The following is a 23,463-nucleotide window of genomic DNA, read 5'->3' on the forward strand; positions in this document are numbered from 1 at the left end:
TCTTTCTGTTTACAAATGTGCCCAGATTTAAGGTATTACAGCAACAGAGAAAGGGCTAACTGCAAGCCAAAACCCCTAACAGGACAACTGTCGTCTCGTCCTGCTGCCGTACAGTAGATGCGCTGCAGCTCACTTTGTCATGTGCGTGTCAGAAGTGAGATTCCCTTTTAGCACATTCTCCTTAGCACCCAGGCTGAAGAGTTGGCAAACTGGAGAACAAACTTCCTAACGTAAGCATTTTTTTCTCTGTTTGGATGCAGCGATGCTAATTTGTTCTCCTGAAGAACTGCGTTCATGTTACATCCTGCTCTCAGCAGAGCTCGTGGCAGTTGCAATTTGTCAAAATTTGCCTCCTTTATGAACTTTGGTTTTGCTGACAAATTAAATTTGAAATTAAAACAAGGAATTGAGTTTATGCTCTTGCTGCCAGGATCCTTCCCCGAAGATGGTTAGCCTAAGCGGAGCGTTGTCAGGAAGGAGTCATATCCTCTTCTTCTGTAGGAGGTGTTTTAATGAGCCACCTGAAGGCAGAGAGTAAGCAAAATTACTTCCTTTTTTTTTTTCCTCTTCCCTTTCCCCCATCAGGATTATCACTTAGGGCAAGTGTTTTCAAACAAACAAAAGTCTCTTGCGATGTTTACAGTCTGGGAGGAGGGCATCCGCTGGTCCTGTTTTGTTCCATGTGTAACTTTTATATCCCGTTTCTGTGAGAAGAACAGCAGAGGGATTTCCACGCCATAAACGAGTCCAGAGAAGGGCAACGAAGTTAGTGACGGGCTTGGAACACAAGCCCTATGAGGAGAGACTGAGGGAGCTGGGGCTGCTTAGCCTGGAGAGGAGAAGACTCAGGGGTGACCTTATTGCTCTCTACAACTACCTGAAGGGGGGTTGTAAACAGACAGAGGTTGGTCTCTTCTCCCAGGCAGCCAGCACCAGAACAAGAGGACACAGTCTCAGGCTGCGCCAGGGGAGGTTCAGGCTGGAGGTCAGGAGGAAGTTTTACACAGAGAGAGTGATTGCCCATTGGAATGGACTGCCCGGGGAGGTGGTGGAGTCGCCGTCACTGGAGGTGTTCAGGAGGAGACTTGACAGGGTGCTTGGTGCCATGGGTTAGTTGATTAGGTGGTGTTGGGTGGTAGGTTGGACGCGATGATCTTGAAGGTCTCTTCCAACCTGGTTTATTCTATTCTATTCTATAAAACAAACACGTAGGGATATGCCAGGAGATAGAATTGCTTCTATCAAATAATGTGTGCCCTTTAGCAACCTTAATCTGGCAGTGAGGGGCACTGAAAGTAAAACTAACTGAATTGATTTTCAGAGCAAACAGGTGAGGATAAGGGACATGGCAAAGGAATGTATTTATTTCATTTGTTTGCCTACTATAAATTCTACTAATCTACATGGCAATAATTATTTCAAAAAACTATGTGAAGAATGTGCTGGCCTGTGGAATATTTTCTGTATGGGCACGAGATGCCTGGGCCACTCATACCCGCGGTCCTCGTCCTGCAGGTTCCCTGTGTGTGGATCAGGATAGAGCTGAATTCAGTCCTTTGCCTGGGCATCTGGGCAGCGCCCATAAGTCTCACTGTGGAAACTTCTTGTCATCCCGGGGTGACTCTAGGTTCTGTGCTTTCTGGAAGTGCCATCCCTCTTCCTGCCTAAAAGGGGAAGAGTGTGAAGATTTCAGCGCTTGGGGGGATCCCGGGTGGGACCATGAGCTCTCAGCCACAGTCTGGTTTTGTGGCCGTGCCTGTTCAGCTGGTGCTTAATCACAACACTGTTAGTCATCACTCTGAGATCCAGCACCACGGGGTGATGGGCACTCCTTGCTGAAATACCCAGAGACTGCAAAACAGCTGCCAAGAATCTTTCTGGGAAGAAAGGCCAGAACACAAATTTTTAAAGGAGGCAGCATTGAATACTGAGTTTGTGGTGGATTTGGGTTGGGTTTTTTCAGTCTTCTTACCTGCAGTGTTCACTGTATGTTATCAACCTTCCACAAAGTGCAGCTTGCTTGCTTGTTACAGTCTAAGCCTAGGTGTGATGGAGGCATGGTAAAGGCTCTGCCTCCGAGAAGACAGAGAGATGGGGACTCAGGGGACACTTTCTTGCTCTCTAACAACTACCTGAAAGGAGGTTGGAGGCAGGTGGGGGTCAGTTTCTTTTCCCTAGTAACAAGTCATAACACAAGAGAAAATGGCCTTAAGTTGCACTGGGAGAGGTTTAGGTTGGATATTAGAAGACACTTCTTCAATTAAAGGATTCTCAAATACTGGAACAAGCTCCCTAGGGAGATGGCTGAATGCCCTAGCCCTACAGGTGTTTAAAAGACACAGAGATGTGGTGCTGAGGGACATGATTTAGCACCCAACTTGGCAGTGCTGGATTAATGGTTGAACTAGGTGATCCCTGTGGTCCCTTCCAACCCTGACTGATTCTATGATTCTATGATCTCAAAGGTCTTTTCAAAGCAAAACAAGTCTATGATTCTGCTCTAAGCAAGTCTTTGCTTAGAATTTCACCAGCCACTCATTCTGCTGCATGAATTACTGGTTTTCAGTGTCCTTTTGCTGTGTTTTCTGGTCTGGCAGAGCCCTTTTTTTACTCTATGCCTACTCAAAAAGTCACAACTCTTTTTGCCCTTCCTGTGGCCCTCCTTACCAGTATGATGTTATTAGAATGCAACAGCAATCTCTGCATGGTTGTATTACCCAAACAGGAGTAAGCCAGCCTTGCACAGAAGCATGTAGTTTGTAATAGATTTTACCACCTTTTAAAAATTGCTGGATGGCTGCTGGGCCTCTTTATTAAGAGCCTGCAAAAGGTAGCTTGGGAAAGTCTGTGCAAATGACTGCTAAGCTGCCATAGCTGTGCTTGGTGCGTGTCCTTCAGCTGGATTACTCTCTGACAGCATGGAAGAAGAACTCCCTGGATGACTTCAAGAGGCTTTCTGAGCTACTGTGTGCTCTCCTGATCAGACATAGCCAGGCATTCAGGGTGCTCTGGAGAGGCCACTTACCTCCTGAAGTGATAGGAGAGGGGTTTGGGTGAGGAGGGCTTACATTTATGGAGAGCTCTTGTGGGTGGTTCATATTTTGGTGCTTTCAGTTAGGCAGACACTCTTAGGTTTATTAAGGTCTTGACTTTATTTTAAACCATCTTTTTTTTTTTAACCTTTAGAAAGTAGACTTACATAAGAATTGCAGCCCCAAAACAAGGTTAAAATGAAATGAAGTGAAATCCACTTGCATCTTGAGCCTTCCATGCACTTTGTGGTGAGTTTATAAAGCGAGGGATTTGTGTCCTCATCTACATAGCCATAGAAGACATGCATTCATTACTGCCATGATGTGATCAGTTGTGGTCATGGTCTGTGGAAGCAGAAGGTATTCAACCAAAGACTGTCGTGACAGGATGAGCTTGTGACACACTAAAAAAGCACATAGTGCTTGACTGCTTGTCAGGATCTGCTTTTCTGTTGGCATGGAGGCAAAATGTGGTGGGTGTGATGAGCAGACCAGCCCTATCAGATGAGATAGAAGTTCTGCCTATCTGGGTACCCTGTCTCCAGGAGTCTGTGTTGGTGGGAGAGTAGGAGTGGGCAAACACAGACAGATTCTCCCCTGGATTAACCTGCCAGCCTTCAGCAAACTTTAGTTCAAGGACTCCTAAGGGCAAGAGGCTGCAGGTCTGCACTTGGCAGGGTTTCTTTTAAAGCGCACATAGGCGAGTTTTTGGGGCAGGACAGGGAGTTAAATTCACTTCAGAATGAGAGCTGCAGTAGCTGAATCAGAAATGAGATTCTGTAGTGCTGTTTGGCTCTGTAGAGCTGGTTGCCCAAATAAGATCTAAACAACAAAGCTGTGCTTAAAGCAGATTGTTTTTAACTAAGATTTTCAGCCTACATGTGCATGTAACCACAATGGAGAAAGCAGATAGGAGTGTTCTGGCTGATTAAGAGGGTGGTGGTGTAGGAATTTGGAGGACAACAATGATAAAGAAGACATGGAAAGACAAGTGATCTGGGGATAAAGGATCTGAGAGGGAAAAGTAACATCCTCTCTCCAAATTTAGGGCACAGGTGTGTTTTGTGGTCAGTCTGGAAAAGAGAAGACTGAGGGCAGATCTCATCAATACTGAAAAATATCTAAAGGATTGGTGTCAGGAGGATGGGACCAGTCTTTATTCAGTAGTGCCCAATGACATGACAAAGGGCACAAACTTGAACATAAGCAGTTCCATCTAAACATGAGGACAAACTTCTTTAAGGGTGGTGGAGCCCTGGAACAGTCAGCCCAGAGAGGTGGTGGAGTCTCCATCTTTAGAGACATTCAGACCCTGCCTGGACATGTCCCTGTGTGACCTCCTTTAGGTGAACATGCTTTGGCAGGGGTCTTGGACTCCATAATCCCCAGAGGTCCCTTCCAACCCCTACCATTCTGTGCTTCTCAGCAGTGAGCTCAGGGACAGGCAGCATGAGCTGCAGGCCCAGGACTCTGAGCCTCTCCTCAGCCCACAGCACTGTTCTCTGGCGGCCGTCCCAGGGGTGCTGGAAAGCAATGCGGTCTGCACAATCTCTCTGCCTCTTGACCAGAGACAGTCAGGGTCACAGACGTGAATATTATCTTTGTGACGCTTCGAGCAAGCAAACAGATAATATTTTTTTGTCAAGGAATGTTGCATGCAGTTGGTTGGATGTAAAAATGCCGTGTCAGATCTTTCAAGAGCTGTTCCCTGGAGGGGATGTTGCGCCAGCTCACCCGCCCCACCGGGACAGGGGTAAGGCAGGGGAGGGGCTGCACATGCATGTGTGTGCCCTGTGTATGTGTGTGTGTGTGCACACCCTAGAGTCACAGAATGGCCTCTTTCCCCTCGATGAGTCCCCTGTGTCTTCCCTCCGATATTAACTGAGCCAGGGAACTCCTCTTTTTTCCTGTATCTCCTCTTCTTTTCCGGTATCATAGTCCAGGAGTCGTGCTGTGAACATTTTATCAGCTGAGCGCATTTACATACAGGAAATCAACCCGGAGAATCCTCTTCATGCAGCATTTGTACCAGCCAGTTTTGCTCTGGGTTCAGGTATGCAGGTGTACAAGTGATAAAGAGGAAAATACACAGGTAACTTTGCTTTACAAACAGTGGTACAAAGATGTGTTAAAATACTCTCTCCTAATATATATTTCCTTGCACTAAAGCAAGGATGCATTAGTGGTACTGCAGTGATATGTTTTTTCCATGTTCTGATGCAGCTGATCAGGAGAATAACTTTTTATTGAAGTCCATCTTGAATTGCACATGAATATGATGACTGAGAAGCTCTCTCCTCCCTTCCAGAGTGCCAGCACTTAGAGGAGCAAAGCAGGTGGGACCTAGCAGGGTGGCTGCAGACCAGGGTGTTCTCTCTGGGACATGGTTGACTGTGTTGAGTGTTGAATTTAGGTGTTACTTCTCAGAAGGTTTTTCCCTGTTTCAACTGTGAGCAATGTGATAGAGTCCATCTATTGTGATTTAATGGAGAAGATAAGTGCTTCTAGACAGAAGCAAAATGGCACTCTTAAAGTAATTCTTGTGAGTGATAACTTTGAAGTGCATGCACAATTGAGGGCTGGTTTCCACCCTGAAAAGAAGGAAGGTATTTTGTTTCTCCCAGACCAGCAGTGTTTCTGTGGCAAGCTGAGCTGCCTGGCTTCCCTTGCACTAGCAAATTTCACTCAGGCTGTGTCTACACCAGGATATTTCACTGAGTAGGTTCCCACTTTGGTTGTGAGTGTTGGTGACCATGGTGGGTGAGTTACTGCAGGCAGGACTTTGCCTAACCTGGGTTGCTGTGGTGCCTGGCGTAGCCACATCACCTTTACCTTTGTTACACATTATCAGTGGTAGCAGCAAATACACTGACAAAACCCATAAATAGATTTTTCTCAGCTCAGTGAAGCTGGAGTCGACTACAGTGCAGATAAACTTGTTCTACAACCTGCCTAGAGGACCTCTGGAGCTCTGCACAGCAGCCCACTGTGCCAGGATCCATCCACTTCCCTTTGCCTGACCCTGCTCATTGATACTTCTAGGCTGCTGCTCACCTTCTTGCTGAGCAGAGTTTGACCAGCTCAGAGGGAGTCTTTTGCTTTGCTATTGTACTCCCCAAGCAAGATCTCACTACCCTTTCTGATGCCCTTTGTGTTACCAGAGGATCCAGAACTACTGCTACTTGGAGCTGTTGTCCCTGTGCTAATGTGCTGATAGTGTCTGTATAAGAAGTGACCTCATCAGGCCAGACCTAAATTTGTCCTGGGAAAGGAGTAATAGGAAGTACCCAGAGATGAGAACCAGAACAAGAGAGGATGGCAAGAACAAGTTTGATGGGAGGTGGTTTTTTTTTGTTGCCTTGAAGGTTTTTTTAGTAGTAGATCTACTAATGAAATACTTACATAAAACCAAGTATATACATACATTGAGCTGTCTTTCTGAATAATAGTTTACTCAGGGATAGGTGTTTGTTCTTCTTGCTACTGTGCATGTGAAGACACTTGTGAGCATGCATGCAAGCATGGACTCGTCAAGAGTCTTTGCCAATAGCCCATGCCAAACTTCCATGGGAGAAAAGACTACTGTTCTTAATCATCTCCACAGAATGTTGAACAGTGTGTTTTTTAAATGGAATTTATTTCTTAAGATGTCTCTGATAATCCTCCAGACTTGAACAAACTCACCCAGAACCCTGACTTTCCATACCTTGGTCAGGAATTCTGAGCTCTGAAGCATTGAGTGCACCCTCAGCAAGTTTGCTGATGACACCAAGCTGTGTGGTGCAGCAGACACGCTGGAGGGAAGGGAGGCCATCCAGAGGGACCTTGACAGGCTGGAGAGGTGGGCACAAGCCAACCTCATGAAGTTCAATAAGAGCAAGTGCGGGGTCCTGCATCTGGGTCGAGGCAATCCCAGGCACAAATACAGGCTGGGCAGTGACTGGCTGGAAAGTAGCCCTGAGGAGAGAGACTTGGGGGTGCTGGTGGACAAAAAGCTCAACATGAGCTCTCAATGTGCACTTGCAGCCTGGAAAGCCAATCAGATCCTGGGCTGCATCAGGAGACGTGTGGCCAGCAGGTCGAGGGAGGTGATCCTCCCCCTCTACTCAGCCCTGGTGAGACCCCACCTGGAGTACTGCCTCCAGTTCTGGAGCCCCTATTACAAGAGGGATGTGGAGGTGATGGAAGGTGTCCAGAGAAGGGCCACAAGGATGATCAGAGGGCTGGAGCACCTCTCCTATGAGGACAGACTGAAGCAGTTGGGGCTGTTCAGTCTGCAGAAGAGAAGGCTCTGAGGTGATCTAATTGTGGCCTTCCAGTATCTGAAGGGGGTCTACAGGAAGGCTGGGGAAGGACTTCTCAGGATCTCAGGTAGTGATAGGACTAGGGGGAATGGAATGAAGCTGGAGGTGGGGAGATTCAGGCTGGATGTGAGGAGGAGGTTCTTCACCATGAGAGTGGTGAAGCCCTGGAATGGGTTGTCCAGGGAGGTGGTCGAGGCCCCGTCCCTGGGGGTGTTTAAGAGCAGGCTGGATGAGGCTCTGGCCAGGCTGATCTAGTGTGGGGTGTCCCTGCCCATGGCAGGGGGGTTGGAACTAGGTGATCCTTGTGGTCCCTTCCAACCCTGAATGAAACTATGAAACTCTACCACATTGCCCTCAGCTGCATGGGTAGATATTGCAGAGCTATTCTGGCCTGAGAAACAGCTTCTCCTCATACCAGGGAGTGGTGATGGTGATGCTGTGCAACAGAGAGAGAGTGGTCACACTCCTTACCTTTCCAGCACAGGCAGAGAAACTGGTGGTGTAACCTGTTGCCCCAACTCTCTGTTGTGTTATGGAGCCTACAAAGGAAATAAAGAACTGGACACCTTCTGTACAACAGAATACTGTGCAGGTTTTCTTCCTCTTCAGTGAAACACCTTAGTCCTCATGATCCTGTGGACAGGAATGTATGTTCAGCCTCCTATAGAGTGCTCCAGAACTAGGGGAAAGGTTTGACCTCTCTTCACTATGAAATTTTTAGGGAGATGCAAAGTGCACATCTGAAATGATGGCCTTAGTATCCAGGAATGTGTTTTTAGTGTTCTGATAGGTTCATTAATGTAACTCTTAGTTTTCATTAGTGATCAGAAAGCCACATAGAATGGATAGGCTTGCTAGAAATGGAGTCAGAACCACGGTGATGTCACTTTAGACACTGATGGTGCGTTTTCAGGTTGGAATTTCAGTTTCCTGAAGCAAAAATGTGTACCAGAAGTGGAAAAATTATCAGAGAAAAATGACAAGGAGAGGTATGGAGCAGCTTCCCTCTGAGAAATGGCCAACATGACTAGGGCTCTTCACCTTGAAAAAGCAGTGGCTGGGAGAAGGTGTGATAAAGGTCTGTATTAGGAAGCGCATCAAGAAGGGTGGTTGTTCTTTGTCTCTTAAAAGCAAGAAGTGGGGGGCAGCAATGTAACCACTAGGTGACAGATCAAAACAAATGAAGGGAAGTGGTTTCTCTCATGCCTGTAGTCAGACTGTAGAGCACTGTGAATGCTGCAGGATGTTGTGGATGCTCTAAATATACAAATGGTCAAAAAGCAGACACATAAGCTCCTGGCAGAACAGTCTACCAAGGATTGCTAGCAGCAAAGATACTGCTTCTGGCTTAGGAAGTTCCTACACTGAAAGTTTTTGGAAGTTATTAGAGAGAGCTCTGGAGAACTTTCACTAGATGCTTGCTTTTATCTCTGTAGTCTTCCTCAAACATCTGCTGTTTACTGCTGTAAGCTAGACTAGATCGGAGGAGTCTCCGATCTCACACCAGTATGGCCATTTTTGTTATCTCTCTTGTTCACCACAAGTTCGAGCAGGATGTCACTTTGCAGTTTACTTGCTTCCCTTTTCAGCCTTTCAGAATCCCCCAGAGTCCCCCTGGACTTCCTGGTGGCTCCGGCCATCCTCCCTCAGCCACCTCCAACCCTACGTGCAGTTTAGCACTGGGAGCAGAGAGAAGTCATCTGAGTAATGAGCTCGTGGCTAGTCAGACACAAGTTGATATATGGACTAAACACACAGATTGGAATTCTTTCATAACATCTTGATTATGAAAAGATAACCATGATATTTATATCTCCCTAGTTACTTGTAACACCCTCATGCTGAGTGTGGGGGAGTGGTTTGGTTTTGTTTTTTGAAGCAACTTTCTCGCTTAACACTTTGCTTTGTGCAGCTTTTTAAACAACAGAAGTTGACTTCTTTCCAAACTGGTTTTGTGCCCAGCTTGTGTGTTAGGTGTTAGGAAAGTTTCAGCGTCGCAGCTGGGAGGAGGTTTTTAGCAAATTCTCTCAAAAGTTTTACCCCCAGTGAGCTCAAGAAGGGGTTTTCACGCCGATTTGTGTCTAAGCACAGCCTGGGAGTGGAGGTTTGTGTTTGGTGGTGCCAGAGGTTAAGCTTTGCCATGATAAATTGTGGTCCACAATACTGAAATTGTCAGGTAGCTGAAGCAAGTGGCTGGAGAGCTCTGAGAAACTTCCCTCCTCTCCCCTCTTGCTAAAGCCTGGTACTACAGTAACTTCCCAGAGGTGTATGAGATTAGCCTTGATATCCATCTGTGCTTTGCCATGATAAACTGTGGTCCAGAATACTGAAAATTTCAGGTAGCTGAAGCAAGTGGCTGGAGAGCTCTGAGAAACTTCCCTCCTTTCCCCTCTTGCTAAAGCCTGGTACTAGAGTAACTTCCCGGAGGTGTATGAGATTAGCCTTGATATCCATCTGTGCTTTGCCATGATAAACTGTGGTCCATAACACTGAAAATGTCAGGTAGCTGAAGCAAGTGGCTGGAGAGCTCTGAGAAACTTCCCTCCTTTCCCCTCTTGCTAAAGCCTGGTACTAGAGTAACTTCCCGGAGGTGTATGAGATTAACCCTGATATCCATCTGTGCTTTCCTACACCAGAAGACTTGTGCATCCTCTTCAGTTAGCACACAGGGCACCGAGGTGAGAGCACTGGGGGTGTGATACAGTAGTGCAGAATGTTAACCACAGGCTTTTTATAGCAGAGCTCTTCGTCAATGTGACAATTTCCATAGGACTTCTTTTTGTGCTGCAGGGTGTCACGTTTCAGAAGGCAGCAGCACTGTGGCCAGCCAGTGGTTAGCTTATGTGATTGCTCTGAAATTACTGAAATGATACAGTGATAAAGATGTTGGCTTTGTGTACTGTAATTTCTCAGGTCTGCAAATAATTCTGGTGAAAAGAAAAATATTACTTTGCAGGAAGAACTTATGCTGCTGCAATAAAGAGTAACATTTTTTTCCCCCCATTACTTGTGTGGTTTTATTAATTTCCTTAAGAGTTTGCTTTTTACTCAGGGCTGAGTGACAAATGGGAACAGACTGGGTTATACTAGTATGTGCTATGTATTCTTTGTGTGTTGTATTCATGGATTGAGTCCTCAGACAAAACAGTTTTCCAGTAGGGGAACACAACAGATACCTTGCTGTTGGCAAACAAAAGGCATCATAGAATCAATAAGGTTGGAAAAGACCTCAAAGATTATCAAGTCTAACCTGTCACCCTCGTGACTACTAAACCATGGCACCAAGTGCCATGTCCAATCCCCTCTTGAACACCTCAGGGATGGTGACTCCACCACCTCCCTGGGCAGCACATTCCAATGGCTAACAACTCTCTCTGTGAAGAACTTTCTCTTCACCTTGAGCCTAAACATCCCCAGGTGCAGCTTGAGACTGTGTCCTCTTGTTCTGGTGCTGGTTGCCTGGGAGAAGAGACCAACCCCCCTCCTGGCTACAACCACATACTGAAGGAGGCATTTTTGCCATTGCTTGAGTTGAGTTTTATGTTTTTATTGTTGCATCTTCCGCAGAGCTGCTGTTCTGAGGTGCTGAAGCTGCATTTCTTTGGAAGCCTGACACAACTGAGTCATGTCATTGACATATGTGATTCTGGACATTGACCTAGATGGTTAATGCTCTTTCTTAGTGGAGAAAAGAGTGTACTCTGCCTTGAGAACTTGAGCCACAACAATATGTAGCCTTGAATAAGATAATTTCAAAGAAAGACACCAGCTGATTTTTGGGTTTGTTTTTGAGGTTGGGGCAGGGGGGAAAAGGTTTGCATTATGAAAGTGTGAGCTCGCAGACACAATGTTTATACAGATGTTCAAGTGATGGTAAGGGACTTGAAGGAGACTTACATGCAAGTGGTGAGATTACTCATTTACAGATGAAAATTCTGTGTTTGGGCAGTCTCTAGGCCCAGCAGAAAGTAGATTTGTCCCAAATAAGCTTTCAATTTGGGCTGCATTTTACCAAGACAGTTATCCTTGGCTGATAAGTGGGCAGAGATCTGTCTGGACTTGGGAATTTGGTGGGGTTTCCAATTATTATTATCATTGTTTCAGTGCTTAGGCATTTCTTGGGCATGTTACAGTTTCCCAGGAAAAAATACCACAAATGGCGCTCAACACTAAGTGAGAGGCAGCAACTGCCTTCATAATGGACAAAATAAAGTGATTCCTAGGAAGTTAAGGATGGGCCCTCAGGGGTAATCCTATGGGGGATGATTCCTCATGTTTCTGGGCAGCAGCATAAGGCCCTGGCAGGCTCTTACCCTGCGTGTACTACTACTGCTGTTCTGCTTGGTGGGTGTTAAACCTTCTTTACGCAGCAGTCATTGCTCTGAGACTCCAACTCAGCCTCTTTCATAATTACAGTGCACGTTGTAGGTCATTGAAATGTTCAGAGTGTTCAGTTAATGCTGTAGGCATTTTGCACTTTGTAAAAGGAAAGAAAAGGGGGGAAAAGAACCAATAAAATACCCAGGGAGAGCAAACAAACAAACAAAAAAAATATGTTCACTAATTTCAAGTGATCCAGAGTCATCTCGAGTTCATGAACCAGCACTGCTGTTTGATGTCAGGGGAAGGGAGCGGAAGGCTGTGGTCTGCGCGTTGAGCTGCTGCCGCAGAGGCTCCGCTTCTCGTGGGCACAGCCTCTGGATGCGTGCGGCACACCACAGCACAGACCTGCCAGCTAGCCAGCAACAGGACTGAGCCCCTGCCTCGGGCTGGGACTTCAGCTGCTCCACACTGTGCCATGCTGTGAGTTTCTGCAGTGCTTTGCAGCTTGCATGGTGCTAGACTGCGATTGCCACGATTAGTGCTGCTGCGCTGCCGGATGGCCGTTTCATCATAGGAGGCAGGAAGAACAAAAGCAAGCTACGTCCTTGGAGAGAGAAGCAAGCTGCTGCTGCTGGAAAACTAAAAAAATAACACTATTGCCTCATGTTCTTTCAGCATGTGACCAGTTACAGCAACTGCTGATTGTCTACATACCAGGAAAAAAAATGCCCTGTAGTGTAAAAAGTTCACAGTCTCCACTTCAGGTCATTACAGATGACCTTTTCTCTAAAGGCACTCATCAAGGAAGTTGATTGCTAATCCAACATTTAAACATACTTTGCTGAACGAGAGGAAAATCAGAAAATGCAAGAGAGGACTGGCATGTTTGAAGTTTGTAGTGAACTTGGTTTTCTTTCCATTGCCTCCGTGTGATTCGCTCAGCGAAACGATGTCTCTCGTCCTTTGAAAATTAGCTCCTAAATCTTAGAAGCAGAGAGAGGAAATTTAAGAGCGGTCACAGGCGGCCTGAAGTGCCCATGTAACACTTTATCTGTTAAGAGGATGCCACAGTGTGCTCTGTGTCCTACAGAACAGGGCTTCTGGCTGTAGAGAATCCATCGCTGGGACAGGTAGAGAAGGTTGAGGTGATAGGTTTGGGCGTCTCAGGACCAGGAGCAACACCTGCAGCTCAGGACTTCAGGGATTGCTTGAGGAAGTGATTTCATTTTCAATGTTTTTTCTTCAACTGTTCCACCTTGATAGGGCTTTCTTTGCCCTAGTCTGCATCTTTCAAGCAGACAAAATGAACTGGTTCTCTGTGTGTGTGTTTCTAACATGGTTGCCTTTGTCGCAAAGAGAACAGTGTGAGCGATGTACAACAGCAGTGCAGAATGTCCTGCCTTGGTGAGGATCCAAGATTCCCATCCTGCAGAGCTTCTTTGAGCTGTATTAGGAAGAGCTTCTGGAAAAGGAAAGAGTTTTCATTCAATTAATTAATATCATATTAATATTTCTGTTCTTTATATTGAAGTGTGGGTTATGTGTATGCAAAACTTGGGAATAATTTTATGACTCTATTGTATTACATTATATTATCATCCATTATAGGTTGGACTTGATGATCTCTGAGGTCTTTTCCAACCTGCTTGATTCTATGATCCTATACTATATTATATTATACTATATTACATTATATTATACTATATTACACTAATTATAGCTTTGTTATATACTGTATATACAAACTTTTTTCTTATTTATTTAATTTCAACTGGTTATTAGTTCTACTTTTTTTTGCTGGTCCTTTCCATTCCTATTGGGAGGAATCAATCCGTTGAGGACTGGGGAAGGTTCGAGTAGGCTCTTGTGATTATTCCTCTGGCCTAGCTGAAGAGTTACAGAATACAGAATTAACCAGGTTGGAGAAGTCCTTGGAGATCATTGAGTCCAACCTATCATCCAACACCACCTAATCAACTAAACCATGGCACTAAGTGCCTCATCCAGTCTCTTTTTAAACATTTCCAGTCCTGGTGACTCCACCACCTCCTTGGGCAGCCCATTCCAAGGGCCAATCTCTCTTTCAATTAAGAATCTCTTCCTAACATCCAGCCTAAACCTCCCCTGGCACAGCTTGAGGCTCTGTCCTCTTGTTCTGGTGCTGGTTGCCTGGGAGAAGAGACCAACCCCCACCTGTCTACAACCTCCCTTCAGGTAGTTGTAGAGAGCAATAAGGTCTCCCCTGAGCTTCCTCTTCTGCAGACTAAGCAAACCCAGCTCCCTCAGGTTCTCCTTACAGGGCTTGTGCTCCAAACCCCTCCCCAGCTTTGTTGCCCTTCTCTGGACACATTCCAGTTACTGCTAAGTCTGACATCTCTACAGGTGTAAAACAAATGATTCCTTAAGGAGAGTGTTTTTAGGCAGAAAGTGTATATATGCAGGCAAAAATGTTTATATGCTGCTGCTTTGCTTTGCAGAAAAGCCAAGTAGCCATTAATGTACTCATTAGATAAATGACAATGATATGGTGAACACTGAGATGAAAAAGCTTTTGGTGGCTACCAAAGGACTCAAGGCATGGAATGCATAGGCAGAGCAAACCCATGGCACATGTAATCCATGTGTCAGTAAAACCTACCTGCCTTAACCAACAGCAGCAAGGAAAAAAAAACACATATCTGCAGAGGAAAATAAAAATAAAACCAGAAACCTCAGAGTTCCTGCAAATAATTTGCTACTAACGTCAGTATATTGTAGAGAATGAGATGATTTAGATCAAACAAACATGCTTCTGACATCAGTGACGTCACAGTCCCGTGTTCAGAGAGATTTCCTGTTTACTTTGGGTCTCGACACAGACGTCTCGAGAAAGTAGGTGCTAAAATTCTCATTCCCCATCTGCAGATAAAGACAGACCCAACTGCTCTGTGGCAAGCTTTAGATACATGTTTGTTCTTTAGAAAAGGAAAAAGAAAAGAAAAAAGGGGGGGGGATAGGGACAGTTTAAAACTCTTCCTAAGATCAGAGCTGTTTTGGTTTGCTGACTAAGCTAATTCCTCAGTTTTAATCCTGTAATGCAGAAAATTATCAGGCAGTGTCAGTTTGGCAGCCTGGTGAGCTGCTGTCATGCTCTTCTTGACAGGGACCTTCATTAGCAAATCCACCTGGAGGCAAAGAACTCTGTGTCCCTTATGGATCATAGAATCATAGAATCAATAAGGTTGGAAAAGACCTCAAAGATCTTCAAGTCCAACCTGTCACCCAACGCCTCATGACTACTAAACCATGGCACCAAGTGCCATATCTAGTCCCCTCTTGAACACCTCCAGGGAGGGTGACTCCATCACGTCCCTGGGCAGCACATTCCAATGGCTAACAACTCTCCCTGTGAAGAACTTTATCCTCACCTGGAGCCTAAGCTTCCCCTGGAACAGCTTGAGATGAGCTACTGCTCATTTAGTTCTAAAGAGCTCACAGGTGGCCATAAGAAGTCAAGGTGAAGTTCAGTCCTTAGTTCTATGCTGTCACTTTTCACTGATTTTCTCTTTCAAGTCATAACTTCCATGGGTGTTCAGAGAGAAGGGTTGGTCTCTTCTCCCAGGCAACCACCAACAGAACAAGAGGGCACAGTCTCAAGCAGTGCCAAGGAAAATTTAGGCTTGAGGTGAGGAGAAAGTTCTTCCCAGAGAGAAAGATTGGCCATTGGAATGTGCTGCCCAGGGAGGTGGTGGAGTCACCATCCCTGGAGGTGTTTAGGAGGAGACTTGATGGGGTGCTTGCTGGCATGGTTTAGTTGATTAGATGGTGTTGGGTGATAGGTTGGACTTGATGATCTCAAAGTCCTCTTCCAAGCTGGTTCCTTCCATTCCATTCCATTCCATTCCATTCCATTCCATTCCATTCCATTCCATTCCGTTATGTTCCATTCCATTCCATTCCATTCCGTTATGTTCCATTCCATTCCATTCCATTCCATTCCATTCCATTCCATTCCATTCCATTCCATTCCATTCCATTCCACTATCCGCTCAAGAGAATGAGGGAGTCTGTTATAAAGTAGACCAAGGGCAAAACATTGTATAGACTCAGATCAGATATACTTTTTTAGTGTTTTGCTTTGCTGTGGTTTTCAAGTTTGTATGGTTGCATATTGACAGGCAGTGTCATACATATGAAAACTCGGTTCATTTCCATAAGACAACTGATGAGCAGTCTAGAGACTGAAGGCCTGGGGTTACTTCTGAACTCAGGGCAGCTCAGCTTTGCTGCCAAGGCAGGAGGCTTTGTTTTACTCCCAAGTGATAAAAATCTTAATACTAGGAAAACACAGCCTGCTATAAAGTCACTAAGTGAATTTTGTTTCTGTTTTGATGGCCTCTAGAAAATTAGATTACTGATTGTTTTTGTTAGCTGACTTCATTAGATTTCTGCCCTGTGAGTATCAAAAGCGTGTTTCTAGATGTGTAACTGTGAGATGAGCATATGAAGAAATCCCAACACTGAGACATGATTTGGCATTAAATTATTGTGTGTTTAGAGATTTTGCAGCCATTACCTTAATCTGCTGGGCAAGGGATTGCTGCATGTGAAGCTGTTTGGGAATTTACATTGGCACTAGAAACCAAAACTGGGTCTTGGAGAGCAAGTTTATGACAGCAGCAAACACACAGGCAGGATAACATACAATTTATAGTAGGAAAAGCATAGGATTTTGCTTTTAGAAAAAGAGTGGAGAAAGAGCAAAAGGGCTGGCTGCTGGCTGCAGTGAGAATGAGTTTGGAAAAGTGGGAAGTAACCACCAGAGGGGAATGTGCTGGTCTGGAACAGCCACAGTGGGTCCAGCAAAACCAGCACCCTGAATTAACACAGAACAGGATCAATAATCTATCAGTCATGGCTTCTACCTCAGTGACTGCATACAAGGGCTCCTAGGGCTCTTGGTTCTGCACTGACAATATGGAGACACCACAGTGTTTGTGTGAAGCCAGATAGGGTTCACAGGGCTCCTCAGCTCAGCAGATTTAGAATCATAGACTGTTAGAATGGTTTGGGTTGGAAAGGACTTCCAAACATCATCAAGTCCAGCCCCCTCTGCAGTGAGCAGGTGCACCCTCCAGTAGATCAGGTTGCTCAGACCCCTGTCGAGCCTGACTTTGAATATCTCAAGGGATGGGGCCTCAGCTACCTCCCTGAGCAAGCTGTTCCAGCACCCTCATGGTAGTGTGAGTGGTTCCTGGATTCAGTGAAGCTCCACTTCTCCTGAGCTAGCACAGCTGATCCAAGCTCAGTGTATCTACGGGGTGGGTTACTTGCAATTTACACAATGCACCCTTGAGTGTTTTAATGATAGCTTTAGGGGGAAAAAAAAGGAGAGAAATACAACAGAACAAAGTTTTAAAACAGTTCCACTTGTAATGGATTTGATGCCACTGAAATTATTTCTTTTTCCAGGCAAAAACTGCTTCTCAAGAAGGCAGCTGTTCCTGTTATCATGAATACCTATTTCAGTCAGAAGGTGCTACCCAGTGACCATTTGGAAATGAAAGAGGGCACACAGTGTCTGAGGAAGATGCTCATTAAGAAGAATATTATATCTTTGGCACTGACTTTCAGACTAGATGATGATGAGCTACCCCAGCAGTCTTCAGCTCATCAGGTAAGGTCCACTTGGTTCCCGGTTTAGCGCTTGGTGAGAAGGTGGTGAGCAGATGTTTGGAAATCACACCCAAAGCAAAGACTCTAAATTACTGACCTGTTAAGTTTCCCCTTTCATTTAGCCAAGGATGAATAACCTGCAGTATTTGCTTTAACAATATTTCTCAGCAGAGGCCTTTGGCCCATCCAAATGCTGAACTGCTGTGAGATTGTTTGACTGAAGTCTCACTGCTGTGCTAAATAGTAACTGTACCTTGGGTTTTCATTATTTTTTCTCTTTATAGCTGAAGAGCTAAGCTTTATCTGAAATCAAATCTGTTTTCTGCTGTCTCACTCAAGATGTTATTTAAAATACACATTCTCTTTTCCCACTCCTAGTTCTTCACTCACTTTCTAATTGATATTATCCTTTCCTTCCTTTCCCACCCCTTCAGTTTCTTTTCTTTCCTATTTTGACTTCGTTTGTACTAAAATGACTTCTGCCTGTGCCTATCTTGAGCTCTGGTTCTACAAGCTGAGGTGTTTTAAGGGATCTGGCTTTCTGAAAGTAAGGCTTTTGTAAAGGCTTTGTATTGGCCACCCCAAACCATCCTTGATATTTGAAAAGTGTGGCCCTGCAAGTTGGTTGAACAACACTGAGAGTCAACATTTTGTATTTGCCTTATATATAATTTCCACTGCAGGACTGGGAATGAAAAAGTTACACAAATCAAATCCTAATCTCCTTTCTTGCTTCAGCTCAACCTTGTAAAAAGCTTCTGCTGTGGTATTACAAAACCAGAACAATTTACTTGGTTCCCCTTATGGTTCCCAACAAACAAAACCACTTCATTTGAAACTCAGACAAGTTTTATTGCAACCACTTTGCAGATAAAGGGTAGTTCTCATACCACACTTTTCTTTTAAATACTTCAAATTCTCCTCTACTGGTGGATAATACTTATGGCTCAGTCTGCAGTGCTCTGAAAACCTTTCTTGGCACCCAGCTTTTTATACAAACAGGTTTCATTGTGGAAACAGAAATTTGGCTTGTGCTGGGAAGGAGTCTTTTTATATGGACCGTGTTAGTCTGTACTTGCAGACAGCTTTTTACTGGGAGAGCTTTATTTTAGAATTAGCCTTAATGGAATTACTCATTTAGATTAAGGCATAATGGGGTGTAATTTTTTTTCCCCAATAAAATTTTTATTTGAAACTTGGGAAATAGGTTTTGGAAGTAGTGAAAGAGTAAATTAAAGTTTGCACTTTCTAAAGTTTTATACTTCTCATCATTAGTCTAATTATTTTACAATGAAGCGTTTTAGATTGAAATGTGGAGATCTGAGGGCTGAGCTTGCTGTTCTGTAACACCAGGCAGCTGCTCATTTGCAGCTTAATCTGAAAGTCCTGAAGCATTCAGGATGGATTTTGCTCCTTTTGTAGGAGAAGGAGGAACAGACAAAGAACTAAAAATGAGTTAAATTCAAGGGGAAGATTCATAAATGCTTCATATCAGTTCTGTTTTCCTGCTGGTGCCACCCTCATCTCTCATGCACTGAATTAGCTCAGTCCAGAGCACCAGCTAAAGAGAGGAGAGCACTGTGTGCTTTACTCTCTGGAGTGAGGGCCATCAGTCTACAGGTCACTTTAGGTGCAGCATTTTGAAAGTGATTTTGCACTGCCTGCAGTGATTTTTCCATGCTGTATTTTCACTCCCTACTACTACATAGTTTCAGGGTCCCCTGAAATATCTCCATTAATGTATTTTCCATCACCAGGTTGCTTGTGGCCCACAAATGCCTGACAGCTGTGATTCAAAACAGCATCCCTCAGCTGTTAATGATTCTCTGCTTGAAATGGTGGAAAGCCAGGGGGCCGTGGGATGGAGAGAAGCACAGGTACAAGTCGTTATCCAAAGGGTGTACTGTTTGCCTGCGAGAGAAGGTTGCAGAAGCCAGGTTCAAGGAAGCAAGCCTCTTTGTGCAACACCCATCATAAATTCAGATCCACCAATTGTTAGGTGAGTAATAAGATGCCTGGGAATTTTCCTGTTGGGGCTGTCTTATATAAGAAACTGAAGAGGAAGGAGTTTGGATGTGCCTTTCTTAGCTGTCAGCTCACAGGGAATAAGCACACTCAGCATGGGGGAGGTGGTGTCAGTTTTTAATAGCTATAGTGTGATGCAGAAGTAGTCCTGCCCAGAGCAGGGAAGGCTCTAATGTTGATGTCTTCAAGAGATGATAGGAAGACTGAAACCAGGTTAATGGGAAATTAATTTAAAACCAGTGATTATCATCATCTTACATTGTTCCTTGAGTTTCACAGAATAACTGTTACTTCCCACTTACCTATTTCAGTTTCCAGTATGCTCTGCTACTAAGTTGTGCTCATAGAATGACCTTTTGATGCAAGAGAGATATAAAGAGATGGAGAAACTGAAGACTTCTCTAAAAGGGGGGGTTGCACAGATGCATTACAGAAACATAAGTGTACACATACACTTTGGTGTGAAACCCAAGACTGATTTTGTTCAAAGATGTTCTCAGCAACGCTGGGTCTTGAGATCACTGTGTCTGGTTTCTTCCCTTTGGCTTTGCACTAACTTTTCCTTCCTGCTGGCTGAAAACTTTTAAAGGTAAGGTACATTTGATTGTGTTTTCACTGAGGAAGCTTATTAAAGTGAGTTACAGTGGCAGAGCTTAACATAAAGCTTCTAAGTCAGCCTTTCAGGACATTAGATCTCTCCTCTTGTAGAGTTTAGGACCTGAATGGAGTTAAGCAATTAATTTAAAAGGTCCCATTGAGAACTCTCCAGGTGTAATTTGCAATGGACTTTGAAGGAATTCTTCAAAGGTTTGAAGAATTTGAGTTCCTCTAAGCCACCCTGCTGGTGGATGGTAGCGTCCTCACAGCTCCTTCTTCCCAAGCTTTTGCAATACTGGAATTCCCCCAGTTCTTACCACTGGATAATTAACAGCACTCACCGATCAATAAAGTCCTCCAGGAGGAACTCTGGAAGATTGCTCTTTCCTAAAAGGAGGCTTGGTCATCACCCACAGGAAAGTCATTATCAGCAGCCTTGTCCCTGTATTTTTGCTGAAAGCTCCTTCACACATAATAGTTATCTTGACCTTAACTTGCATTACCTTTTTTGTTTAATTAATCAGTGTGCCTTGTTGTGTGAACTCATTCCTTCCTTGTTAGTTCACTCTTGCTGTAATATATATATATATTTGAAAATTGAGAGGAAAAGTATTTTACCAGCCCTATAACAATGTGCACTTTTGAAGAGAGTACTGTTCCTCCCTGTAGATTTTCTTCCACCTTTGATCAAAAGGTGACACTCTGTTGTTCAAACTGATTTCTCCCAACATAGTTCTAGCAGAGTTCAAACAATTTCTCCATATTTCCTTTCCAACTTCTCACCAGAAGTACACTTAACTTGCAGTCACACAGTTTGAGGTACTTAACCTGCCTGAGCACACACCCTCCACAGGAATGGGGTGAGAGAAACCAGAAATCTCAGATTGCACTTCTTTATGTCAAACTCAAGATAGAAATAAAGTAAGAGATGAGAGTGTTGTTTGTGAGTACATGCTGTGGCTGGGTGTTCTCATGTGCAGTTGTTCAACTGGCTTCTTGGAACTTCCTCAAATCGTGTAGATCTCCCAGCTCGGAAAAGAGCTCGGTGCTTCTCCTTTGCGGCTATCACACTGTGTTTTAGATCCTGAAGAGAAGAATCAACTCACTTTCTCTTTTGGGGAGAAAGAGAATGAAGCCTTCTTTTAAAGTCTGAGGAGTGGGAAACACCTCATGCTGCTTTATCAGCTGCTGTTTCCATGGCTGATAAGCATCCAACAGGAGACTTTCCTCCTCTATCGAAAATGTCTCTGTCTGTCACCTGATAGTGAGCAAAAGGGTCCAACGCCCTCTGGCAATCCTTTGAACCACCTGATGGCTCATTCTTTTGTAATTAAGAAAAACCTCCTCTTCTTCTTTTTTTTTCCTTTTCTTTGTAAACTTCTTTTTGTAAAGTAAAACTGCCATGAAAGCAACGTTTGTTGTTTTATGAGGCAAGATGAGCGAGATAAGTCATTGTTTCATAACCAGAAGTTTCTAGTTAGATATCAAGGTAGATGATATCATTGATTTGTGTTTTGGACAGGCTGGCTTATTGTATATCTCCTTTTGTAACACCCTTGACAGTAACCTAGATGTTGTTGCCACAGGGAAGCATCAAAAAAAAACCCAACCCCACGGTAAGCTGGAAAGAGGCATGAAATTAAACGTGGAGCAGGGGAAGTGATGCCTTTGTTCAAGGCATTCAGTTGCTAGAAAGAGACTGGCAAGTTGTGGGAGAAGCCTCTGTTTTCATTGTAAGGAAATGGATTCATTTAATTGGTTAAAACTAACACCAGTAAAGCACTGAAGCTAGGGCGTTGGCTGTATGCATCTACCTTTTATTGTTCATAAATACACATTATAAAAGATGGCCTTTTACTGACAGACAAACAGATACCTCTGATGGGTTTCAGACGGTTTAGCTGAAGTATCTGAAGCATTTTCCAAGGACGCTAAGAAATTGTTGCAGAGACTGAGGAGTTCTCTGGCTTCTGTTGCACAGAAATTGCTCCCATGTTCCCTGCACGATTGTCAAATCATTTGCCTTTCCCCCCATAATTAACTGCTTTTGCAAATGGACTTTTCATGCTGAAGGAGTTTCATGGGGGGGGGGGGGGGGGAATGAAGAAAATATGACTCGCCCTGACTGTCTGCCTCTTTCCAGCATTCCTGACATACTTTGTGCTGCCTTTTCCCCTCAGATGAGGCAGAGAATTTTGCTAATGACACAACACATGTTTGTCTAAACTCAAGTTATTTTGACTTTTTTTTTTTTAAGCTTTTTTGGAAAAGGCCTGGCTTACACAGATGAGGATCCCAAAGAGACTCCTGTCAACCTGAGGAGCTCACTGGCGCTGAGGTGTCTGACTCACTCGCATTGGCCTTGTACTTTGTGTTCCTGGGATAAAGCAGTGTATAATTTAGATTTTGCTCTTGCCAGTATCTGTTTGTTTTGAGCAGGGCCACGTGAGTTCAGTTAAAAAATAGAGCTGGTCAATTTTGTGCCTTAAAGGACAGGGCTGGACGTGTGGTCGTCAGTGAAACGAAAATAGCTGCATTTTTAGGGCTATTAGGCAGTTAAGCTGGTCAGAGCGCTCCAAAGATTTGGGTGAGGAGGCTGGACAGAAATGGGTGTTGTCTGAGAAGAAGGAAAAGCTAAGCACTGCTAATACAAAACAATGCTAGCTGTAGCTGTGAATCTACAATTTAAAGTCTTTGTGGGTGCTTAGAGAAAATTTCCATTCGCTTCTCTTGGCATGTTTTCACCTCCTTCCTACCTGAAGGTTAGCACTCCAGCCTGCTCTAACTTTCTGTTCCAGGAACAAAAGAAAGGCAGTACATCTCCTTTAAACAATAACATGATCTGCCTCTATGCACTAGTCATCAAGAGCTCTTTTGGGTTTGCTCTTTGTTTTCCATTTGCCGTACCTTAGAGCAGTGGCAAGGCCTGCTGCCCTGCAAGCAGGACCCTTGTGGAGCACAACCTACAGAAGAGGTGAGGATTTGTTGGAGTGGCTGGAAGGAATAGAAGTGTGGGGAAAGCTGCATTTCTCTTTCTGTGCAGGCCCCCAGATAGTCAGTTGCTGGGATTCATTTTGCTCTAGCAAGTTGCAAGCCTCTGATAGTCTGTTCCTTTGTAATTCTGTGTAAAACAGTTTTATTGGCAAGTGGTAGTCCAGTAAAATTAATTCATTTCTAAGTTGATTTCCTTTTTTTCCTTCATCTAATAATCTTTGCTGCTTATCTTAGCACAAATCCAGTCGACGGGTTAATCTGCCAAGCAGCAAGTTGAGTGTCAGGTGCTGCATCTGGCATTCCGAGTAGGTGGACTAACACATTGAAGAGCCACCCTGCTGGTATGGAGAGCCTAGCTAAAACTTTCTGAAGCATATTGAAATACACAACAACAACAAAAACAACCCTGGAGGTATTCTCATTTGAAAGGAACCCAGATTGGAAAAGGCTTTGTGAAAGATCCATGCTCACAGATGCTAACATCTGTCCCAATGTTTTTTGTGGCTGAGTTAAGTCTGTTTACAGCATTCCAT

General features: G+C 44.3%; 1 protein-coding gene across 2 annotated transcripts in view; it reads left to right on the forward strand.

The window, feature by feature from the left end:
- Positions 1-23,463, forward strand: part of SPIDR (scaffold protein involved in DNA repair) — a 201,768-nt gene that overhangs the window by 109,939 nt on the left and 68,366 nt on the right. For both annotated transcript variants that reach the window (XM_068158790.1, XM_068158791.1), the window contains 2 exons: positions 17,111-17,315; positions 19,072-19,313. In XM_068158790.1, coding sequence (XP_068014891.1) covers positions 17,111-17,315; positions 19,072-19,313 — 447 coding nt within the window. The remainder of the gene's footprint in view (positions 1-17,110; positions 17,316-19,071; positions 19,314-23,463) is intronic.

Source organism: Melanerpes formicivorus, unplaced genomic scaffold, assembly GCF_026170545.1.
Source record: "Melanerpes formicivorus ecotype bairdi unplaced genomic scaffold, bMelFor1.0.p_v2 SCAF_42, whole genome shotgun sequence".
Lineage (NCBI taxonomy): Eukaryota > Metazoa > Chordata > Aves > Piciformes > Picidae > Melanerpes > Melanerpes formicivorus.